The sequence below is a fragment of the Trichomycterus rosablanca genome, chromosome 7 (assembly GCF_030014385.1).
Source record: "Trichomycterus rosablanca isolate fTriRos1 chromosome 7, fTriRos1.hap1, whole genome shotgun sequence".
Taxonomy (NCBI): domain Eukaryota; kingdom Metazoa; phylum Chordata; class Actinopteri; order Siluriformes; family Trichomycteridae; genus Trichomycterus; species Trichomycterus rosablanca.
The window spans coordinates 33,172,178-33,183,270 of record NC_085994.1 but is presented as its reverse complement, the minus strand read 5'-3'; the positions used below and the strand labels follow the sequence as shown (position 1 = coordinate 33,183,270).

The window sequence follows — 11,093 nt, the reverse complement described above, 5'->3', positions numbered from 1 at the left end:
CAGCTCGTTCCGCTTGGTGACAGATACACCCACCTGCTTCACTCCTCCAGTATTACATGATGCACTTTAAAGAGACCTTCACCTAAAACCCTTATACATATACCCCTATATAACACCTATATGCCCATATATAACAGCATAACTGCTGTTATATGCATTTATTGGGTGCACCTCCCCAATAATCACTGACTTTGCATGTTTCAGCAGCAACCATTGCTAACAGAAGTATCAAATCGATTATTAAAATTAAATTCTATGCTTATATTTTTGTGGCAACCTGTCGGAGAAGGCACATTCATAATCTTTAACATCCCTACTCCCTAAAAGATGCCACAAAACTGTTCTGAAAAAACATCCCACATCCCCAAATGATGCCAACAAACTATTCAGCAGAAGTGTTAGAAAAAACTTTGGCATCTGGAGTCTGGAACTAGTTTCTATAATCACTTCAGACACCAAAAAAGCTCAGTGTAGGCTAATAAATTGAATACATGTTTTAAATTAAATCTGGCTGCTTTTGCCAGGAAGCTAAAACTATATGGGCTAATTCACACAAAATGGTTTGATTACCACAGCTTCGAACTATGTTTACAGCCTTCCCAATCCCCTGACCTAAACCTATTGAGAACTGACTACATCAGTTATAAATATAGAAATATATCAGTTAAAATATATATAAATGTATCAGTTAAAATATTTAAATATATCAGTTAAAAATACAGAAATATATCAGTTAAAAATATATAAATGTATCATTTAAAAAATATAGAAAACAGATAAAAATATATAGATATATCAGTGAAAATATATATATATATATATCAGTTAAAAAGTATATAAATATATCAGTTAAAAAGTATAAATGTATCAGTTAAAAAATATATAAATATATCAGTTAAAAAATATGAATATATACATTTATCAATTACAAGAATATATACATATATCAGTTAAAAATGAAAAAATAAATAAACCCATTTCTTCCTGCAAACTGTATTAGGGATACAATTTAAAAAAAAAGCTTTGAAAAAGAGTTGGTAATAACCTGACAGCAATTCTGATGTGTCATTTCAAAATAAAGGCCTTTTATATTGTCAAATTTCCATTATTTTCAATATAGACTGGCATTAAAAAGAATTCTGTAGTTTCCACTCGAAAATTCAACTTCATAATAATAAAACACCATCTGTAGTTTACACTGATTTAATATCAAGCAATTCTGATGTATCATTTCTAAATAAAGACCTTTATATTGCCACATTTCTATTATTTTAACTCTAGACTGTTATTAAAAAGAGTTCTTTAGTTTCCAAATAGTAATTCCACTTCATAATGATAGTACACCATCTGTAGATGTCACTCAGTTAATATCAAGCAACTCTGATGTATCATTTCAAAATAAAGGCCTGTATATTTTCAAATTTAAACTATTTTCAATATAGACTGTTATTAAAAAGAATTCTCTGGTTTCCACAAAACAATTCCACTTCATAATGATAGTACACCATCTGTAGATGTCACTCAGTTAATGTCAAGCAATTCTGATGTATCATTTTTAAATAAAGACCTTTATATTGTCAAATTTCAATTACTAAAATTCTAGACTGTTATCAAAAGGAAATTTGGAGTTTCCAGATAACAATTCCACTTCATAATGATAGTACACCATCTGTAGATGTCACTCAGTTAATATCAAGCAATTCTGATGTGTCATTTTTAAATAAAAGCCTTTATATTGTCAAATTTCTATTATTTTAATTGTAGACTGTAATTAAAAGGAATTCTCTAGTTTACACAAAACAATATCACTTCTTACTGATAGTACACTAGCTGTAGATGTCACTCAGTTAATATCAAGCAATTCTGATGTATCATTTAAATAAAAAGCCTTTATATTGTCAAATTTCCAGTATTTTAAATCTAGACTGTTATTAAAAATAATTCTCTAGTTTCCAAAAAACAATTCCACTTCATAATGATAGTACACCATCTGTAGATGTCACTCAGTCAATATCAAGCAATTCTGATGTATCATTTTTAAATAAAGGACTTTATATTTTAAAATTTCAATTATTTTAATTGTAGACTGTTATTAAAAAGAATTTTCTCGTTTCCACAAAACAATTCCACTTCATAATGATCGTACACCATCTGTAGATGTCACTCAGTTTATATCAAGCAATTCTGGTGTATCATTTAAAAAAAAAGGTTTTTATATAGTCAAATTACCATTATTTTAAATATAGACTGTTATTAAAAAGAATTCTCTAGTTTCCACAAAACAATTCAACTTCATAATGAAAGTACACCATCTGTAGATTTTACTCAGTCATAATCAAGCAATTATGATGTGTCATTTTTAAATAAAGGCCTTTATATTTTCAAATTTCCATTATTTTAACTCTAGACTGTTATTATAAAGAATTTTCTAATTTCCACATAACATATAAAATTCATAATGATAGTACACCATCTGTAGATGTCACTTAGTTAATATCAAGCATTTATGTTATATTATTTTTAAATAAAGGTTTTTATATTGTCAAATTTCAATTATTTTAATTTTAGACTGTTATTAAAAATAATTTTGTAGTTTCCACAAAACAATTCCACTTTGGAATGATAGTACACCACCTGTAGATGTAACTCAGTAAATATCAAGCAATTCTGATGTATCATTTTTAAGTAAAGGCCTTTATATTGTCAAATTTCCAATATTTTTACTCTAGACTGTTATTAAAAAGAATTCTCTAGTTTCCACAAAACAATTCCACATCATAATGATAGTACACCATCTGTAGATGTCACTCAGTTAATATCAAGCAATTCTGATGTATCATTTTTAAATAACGGCCTTTATATTGTGAAAATTCCATTATTTTAAATCTAGACTGTTATTAAAAAGAATTCTCTAGTTTCCACAAAACAATTCCACATCATAATGATAGTACACCATCTGTAGATTTTACTCAGGTAATATCAAGCAATTCTGATGTATCATTTTTAAATAAAGGCCTTTATATTGTCAAATTTTCATTATATTAACTCTAGACTGTTATTAAAAAGAATTATCTAGTTTACACAAAACAATTCCACTTCATAATGATATTACACCATCTGTAGATGTCACTCAGGTAATATCAAGCAATTCTGATGTATCATTTTTAAATAAAGACCTTTATATTGTAAAATTTCCATTAATTTAACTCTAGACTGTTATTAAAAAGAATTCTCAAAACAATTCCACTTCATAATGAAAGTACACCATCTGCATATGTCATTTAGTTAATATCAAGCAATTCTGATGTATCATTTTTAAATAAAGGCCTTTATATTGTCAAATTTCCATTATTTTAACCCTACACTTTTATTCAAAAGAATTCTCTTGTTTCCACAAAACAATTCCACTTCATAATGATAGTACATCATCTGTAGATTTTATTCAGTTAATATTAAGTAATTCTGATGTATCATTTTTAAATAAAGGCCTTTAAATTGTCAAATTTCCATTATTTTAACCCTACACTTTTATTAAAAAGAATTCTCTTGTTTCCACAAAACAATTCCATTTCATAATGATAGTACACCATCTGTAGATTTCACTCAGTTTATATCAAGCAATTTTGATGTGTCATTTTAAAATAAAAGCCTTTATATTGTCAAATTTCCATTATTTTTACTCTAGACTGTTATTAAAAAGAATTTTCTAGTTTCCACAAAACAATTCCACTTCATAATGATAGTACACCATCTTTAGATTTTACTCAGTTAATATCAAGCTATTCTGATGTATCATTTTTAAATAAAGGCCTTTATATTGTCAAATTTCCATTATTTTAACTCTAGACTGTTATTAAAAAGAATTCTCTAGTTTACACAAAACAATTCCACTTTATAATGATAGTACACCATCTGTAGATTTCACTCAGTTAATATCAAGCAATTCTGATGTATCATTTTTAAATAACGGCCTTTATATTGTCAAATTTCCATTTTTTTTTACTCTAGACTGTTTTTAAAAAGAATTCTCAAAACAATTCCACTTCATAATGATAGTACACCATCTGTAGTTTTTTTTCAGTTAATATCAAGCAATTCTGATGTGTCATTTTAAAATAAAGGCCTATATTTAAAAATGATACATCAGAATTGCTATTTAATTATTATTTTATTTATTAATGCTAATTAATTATTCAACTGATATATTTATAATTTTTTTAACTGATATATTTACATATTTTTTAGCTGATACATTTACATATTTTTAACTAATATATTTATATATTTCTAACTAATATATTTATATAATCTTAACTGATATATTTATATATTTTTAACTGATATATTTATATATTTTTAACTGATATATTTATATATTTTTAGATGATTAATTCATATTTTTAACTGATATCTTTATATATATTTTAACCGATATATTTTTATATTTTTAACTGATATATTTATTTATTTTTAACTGATTATATAGTTTTACCAGACACTATTACCGTAATGTTTAGTATACGCACATCCTTAGAAACAATGTTGGGGCTGATTTGACTGAGCATTTCAAAGTGGAGGCTGTCTTGACCGCAGTTGAGAATGTGTGGTGTGAACTAAAGAAGAGAGCCAACTAAAGAAGTGAGGACTTGAGAGTCTGAAAGATCTAGAAAGTTATGGGTTGGTCTTTAAATTTATGCTCTGTATTCTCCAATCTATTTAAGCTCTTAGAACATTATTTATGGCTTTTCATCCATCTTTACAATGGGGGTAATCCATCCATCCATCCATCCATCCATCCATCCATCCATCCATCCTCCATCCATCCATATTAGATAGATAGAAGATATTTTTCCCATTAGGATGTATGGGACACCTGTTAATGCGTTTCATGGTCTTGTGGAACTACATATATTTTAGGCTAATGTAAATAATGGGGTTGTTTTTGACACTTATCCACTGAAAATATCACAAATATAATATAAAAACACTGAAAAACAAATGAAAAACAGTTAAAAATCAATATAAAAGTATGTACAATAAAACCTGCTCTTTACATTTATTTTTTTATTGTTTCCTTATGCTTCCTAATCGTGAAGATGCTTGATCTTTGAATACCGTATTCCGTTCAGTAAGGGCGCATTCACATGAGAAGCGACAAAATAGCTGTTTTGCTGTCTGTACTGCTATTATCTATTGAGTGTGCAGTGCAAAAAAGAATTTCAATAGTGGAGATAACTTAGGAGCAGTAATAAATAAGAAAAAACCAACACGTTGAGTTTAAGGGAAACGTTGAGTTTAAGAGTATACATTTCTCGACAAAGGGCGTTGAGTTTAGGGAACATTGAGTTACAAGGTACTACTGTATCTATCTGTCTGTCCGTCCGTCCGTCCGTCCGTCCGTCCGTCCGTCCGTCCATCCATCTATCTATCTATCTATATTACATTATAAGATTGAGATGTTATCCTTCAAGCTCTAACAAGAAGTTTGAAGAATATTGTAGAATTATTAGACTTTAAAACTTTTTTTATGTCAAACAAAAATTGTGATAATTAGCCCCCTAAACAAAGCCCTTAACACTCAGTTGTAAATGTGCAGGCCAAACAGCCCATGTTTACCCTCTCAAACATATATCCATAACAAACACACATACAATTTAAAAACCAAAGGCAGCATACATATAAAAAGCACACAGGTTTTTATTGCATATCAATTTCATGTATAAATTCTTCATAGCATTGGAAAGATTACATTTGGTATACATATCTATTCTACAGAATTAACATCAGAATCAGGTCTTTTCCATGAAATTTCTCTAAAGTACATCTTCAATGATCACAAGCATCAAAAAGAACTGCAATTTCAGAATTTCATTATTCTACAATCCTTTCATTATTTTTTTTCTCATTATTTCTCTCCCACAAGCATATTGTTTAATTCAATAACTGCCTGTCCATTGCATGTAGGACAGTAAACAGGACTTAATAGTCAAACCTACTAACCTAACCACATGTACAATAAGTGCATCTACAAATTCAGTATTTTTATTACCTTTTTTTTCATTTTTAATTTAAGATACACGTTTCACAAATGGACACCATTATGACCGCTAAAACACAAGTCATGCACAACAGTTTTTTTTTCTTTAAACAAAAAGCAATATACAGTTCAAACAGATCAGATCCAAATGAAACAAGCACCATCTACTTTCAAACCCATGTTTTAAACCAATTTGCAGACATATGCAACATTATCTTTAAAACACTATACAGTTTAGGAAAACAAGAATAATTTTACATTTGTGTTTGTGTTGTAACAGTGGGCAATGTTTAATAATATCGATGTTGTGATTAATCATCTTGATTGCTGACCAACAAATTAATGCGTTAATCCTCCACCTACAGCGCTCAATTAGTACAGTAGTATGTGACATCATGAACCTTTTCTTATTCAATACACCCAAATATATTTACTATTGCTAGTTTAGTATTGCAAACCACCATAAGAACTGCCATTCAGTGTATAACAAACATGTATGATCAAAAATCAGGTGACAGCGTACCCAAAGGTACAAGAGCTAATGCCAAATACCTAGTATAGTGTTCTTCAATTTTCTATTGACTGCCTTTTCACCCTACTGCCTAACAACATTAGTATGTTTTTTGGGTGGAAGTGCTTGTTATAACAAAAAAAAATGGACATTTGGACCAAACCAGAACTACAGTCATGGCACAGCAACATGAATGCTGTGCATTTAAGTGCTGTTTTGCAGTTGTCTATGTTCTAGAGTGTGTGCTCTATGTCATATGTGTGAAGAGTGCATGAAAGAAAAGGCCATGATGGGTGAAGCAATAAAGACAGCTGTCCAGCTACCAATTACTTACATCTGGCTTCTTCATCTCCATCAGAGGAGAAAAGGGTTTTGTCTGACAGAAGTTTGATACATTAACAACACATTGAATCTACTCTACACATTCATCATGAGCTTGTGTTTAGTCATTTTCTTTATTTGTACGATTCATGTGCTGGATTCACAGTTCAGTGGAGTTGCACGAGGACTCCTGAGTCCTGGCACTTCGGTAACACGTGCGTCTGGGGGTGCCCAGCCCCAAACTACGCATACATATCAGTGGTGATGTTAGGAAACTCCCAGATCACCATTTGATCCCAAGGATTAAATCCCATTCCAGCCCCTTTGATTAACAGCAGCTGCTTATATTTTGTAAGAAATATGATTCAGTAAAAGAATTATATGAAACAGTCCATCCACTAGCTGGTGTTCCCAGTAAAATGCTGGTGACCATTATAAAATTTGGATTTGCTAAAATGCTTCAAATACAGTGGCATTCCATGCCATATGTACCACTTAGACAATCAATCTTTTAGAGGGTGTTTCTGCTGCTGGCAGACTAAAATTGAAGGTAACATTGACCTTTGCCGTAAAAATATAATGCCCCAGCATTTGTGTGACCTGAAGTTTTATTCAAAGGATTTAAATTCAAAATTTAAACCATTTGTTCTATGTTAAAAACACATCACATACAATGCAAAATGTTTGAGCAAAAAAAATTTATCTCACGACTGAAACAAAAAGACTGATACCAAATCTTAAATAAAATATCGATTTTGTCATTTCTATTTTGGCATACTGGCCTCTATACAACATCCTTCAGAGCATCAACAGATTAAGATTTTCATTCCTTCAAAAAAGAGTCAATTTTTTTTTTTACTTTTCTTGATTCTTGAATCACTTTTCCTATGATGAAGAAACTAAAATAAATAGAAAATCAAAACCTTAAATCAAGTACATAGAGTAAGTAATAATGAGAAACAAACTACTAAAACAGTGGCGATAACCACTAGGAAAAAAAGAAATGATTGTCCGAGAAACAAAACGGGTTATTTGGCACACAAAACTCTTTGCTAAGAACTTTCAAATTATTTTGTACATCATACAACAATATGATACAAATTTGGTCCTTCACTAAATCATTATATTAACATTTAAGCACAGGAGTGCTTGAAAGAGAACAATACTGTTTATCCAAGCACAAATCACATGGAAATAAGTTTTTTTTTTTTTAATGAGTAAGAAAGTTGGGAGACTCAAAATGAAAATAAGCAAATGAAAAATTGAGCAGTCCTGCTTTGCAAACGTGTTCGCCTTGTGACAATGATTGACACCGTCAATAACCCAGATGTGGAGGAACAAAAAGGCATGTTTTTAAAAAAGTACATTTTTATTGACACTCTAAAATGCTGGGTTGCTCAGTTTAGGTCAAGTAGTTGATTAAAATTGGGTTGGTTTTTCCTTATTTTTAGCTCAATTTATAAAGCTACCAAAACCTTATACTTTTACAAGCATTATACTTATAGTACATGTTTATTTATGTACTGAGCGCTTCAATTATATAGTCATGAACATGAGGTTTAGCTTGACTAACGTACTTGACAAAAAGTATGCTAATGTTAACATTATTAAGGGTAAATATGACTGAAGGTGACTTTTAGTTTACTTTTAGAATTACTTTTGTGTGATTAAATTTGACATTATTTAAAATTGACCACACAAAACTAGCTTACATTTTATTAAAATGAGCATTTCTTTTAAATGTGTTTTTTTTTTTTTACCATTGCAGTCAACCACTTGTTTGTTTTTAGCTCAGTGGCTAATAGTAATTGTGTACATTTTGTTTAGGTATTGTAGTCTCTGTGGGTGTGAGCAGCGATTTTTTTGTTTCAAATAAGTCAAATTTATAAAACATAATTAACTAATTTCACACATTACAAAACACTGGGCTTACGACTGTACCCAAACTGAGCTGTTTATTACAATAGCCCGGACATTTTAGATTGTATGGGTGCTTTAGAGCAGACGGTCTTTGGAGGCATCTAGTGGACAACTTGGAGTGCTTAAACCTAAACTATTTAACCCCTGTTTGTCAGGGCAGTGGGGTACTTGTGGTCAGATAGCCCTCTGCATGTCCATTCACCTCAGGGCAGTATTGTTCCTATAGTCTTGCAGTGCTCATTACCTCATGGATAATCATGATTAAGGGTGATTTGTGAAGAGTTCTTCCAAGGAGAAACAGGTTCACCAGCTGCTTTGAGATTGGGTGTTGTGAAGTGGTGTGGTGAGTTGTTTTGGATAGGAGTTATCTACAGCTCTACTGGTTCATGTCTCTGTTTAAGTTAACAGTCCAGTTCGCTAAGCTCCCCTGGTTTTCCCTGTTAAATTAAGTGGTGGTTCATCTACTGTAATCATCACGGGTCACTATGTCCTTTTGTAACAAACATCTCTCCTGGGTAGTCTTTAACAATCACTCTGCCCATGCCCTCTGACTTTCCTTGTGTCGCTCTGATCCCTCTCCGTTTGCTGGGCTGGCTTAGATATGGTTGAGTGGGTGAAAGGAGCTAGTTTCTGAAGGACCTCCTCCAATGTTTAGCCAGGCGTCCAGCGAGTTCTGGGAGGATGGATGCAGGGAGTTGTTCTCCGACAGTGAGAGCATCATTGCATAAGCCTGCGAGAGGAAGATATAATATTTAGCCTGATAAGTTCATCAAAGCGCTGCAAATATGTCATTACATTTTACCCATAATTAGAAGACATTCAAGAATTTAGTTTGGAGTTAAAATGTTAAAATATTAGATATTAAAATAACAAGAAAAAGACACAAAATACACTGTCAAATCCACACCCACCGAGGATCCATACTCATACTGACAAAAAGAAACCCAACTGTTCATGCCTAGCATGAGTACCGTGACATACCTGGGTTTTAGCCTGCCTCAAGAGAGTTTCTTTCAGAGCCTCCGACTCTAAGGAGGTGTTAAAAATTTCTTTAACATCAAATGGCTCGTCAGCAGGCTTATGGAGCTCCAGGCCCTTTGGGAAGCCAGGCAGAGGCTCCAGATCTAACAGACCTGCATCTTCATCAATACACCTGCACCGGGAGGAAGGGGGGGAGCAGGGGGTGGAAAGAGGTAAGGGACCTTGAGTTAGCCCAATCAGATGGCTACTGGAGCCATGGAATTGTGAAGCATGAAGACGGTGTAATGGTGGGCATTGTGGATGGCATGGAGGGATGGTGCCACAAAGACTTGAGGTGCACATACACACTGACTTATATAAGTCACAATATAGCTAATAATTTTCCTTCCAGTTTATTTCAGAATGACCATTGTGACTGGTGTTTCCAGAGTATCGGTATTGAGCATTTATGGATGGATTAGACAAATTAGGTCCAAACACAGAAGCCTGGAAATTCTGTCAATGAAGTGGAGCTAGAGGATACTATTGCAGTCAGGACCACTGTAAGACCAGTTGATGGAAAAAAGGCAGTGTTTACTATAAAGTTGACTGTTAGTGGTTAGTTATGTTAGTCAGAAGTAAAACCTACAAAAGTATAAGGACAACCTCTTTTCAATTTGAACATATTTTCCCAGTTTAATCATAATCTAAATACTACATACTGTACATCCCTAAATATAAAATAATAATGAAATATAATAATGAAAGCTAAGGACTAGCACACTCTTCATACAGGACACATGATGCCAGCCACCTTCTCTTTTAAAAATGGCAGCTCATACAGCATCATTGGACCGATCAAGATGCTTTGAGAAGCAAACATTTTAAGTGTTCAATTCTGTATATGACTGATAAGCCAGAAACAGAGCCAAGTATCCTCTCCAGGACTTCTGGCAATGGTCAGCTTATAACATTTCAGCATTTAGCAGACGCCTTTATCCAAAGCGAGCCATGGAAGTACTGTGACAGTATACAGTCTAAGCAATTGAGGGTTAAGGGCTTTGCTCAAGGGCCAAACAGCAGCAACCTGGCAGTGATGGGGCTTGAACCAGTGACCTTCTGATTACTAGTCCAGTACCTTAACCACTAGACTACAACTCATACCTTTAATAATATAGAAACCCAGAGTAGTAAAATCTTGTACCCTTGATACAGTAGCTGTACATCGTATGATAGCTTTTATATGTTGTCCAACTGTGGTGTATGTTTGAACATTTGTTTCCAATTTCTAAGCCTTTTTATTTGATATATTTAAGAGATGTCTTTCCACATGTCTAACGCTAA

General features: G+C 32.2%; 1 protein-coding gene across 1 annotated transcript in view; it reads right to left on the bottom strand.

The window, feature by feature from the left end:
- Positions 1-8,624: 8,624 nt before the first annotated feature.
- Positions 8,625-11,093, bottom strand: part of prdm16 (PR domain containing 16) — a 322,591-nt gene continuing 320,122 nt past the window's right edge. Inside the window, 2 exon segments of the mRNA XM_062999239.1 lie at positions 8,625-9,519; positions 9,771-9,942. Coding sequence (XP_062855309.1) covers positions 9,385-9,519; positions 9,771-9,942 — 307 coding nt within the window. The 3' untranslated portion in view covers positions 8,625-9,384.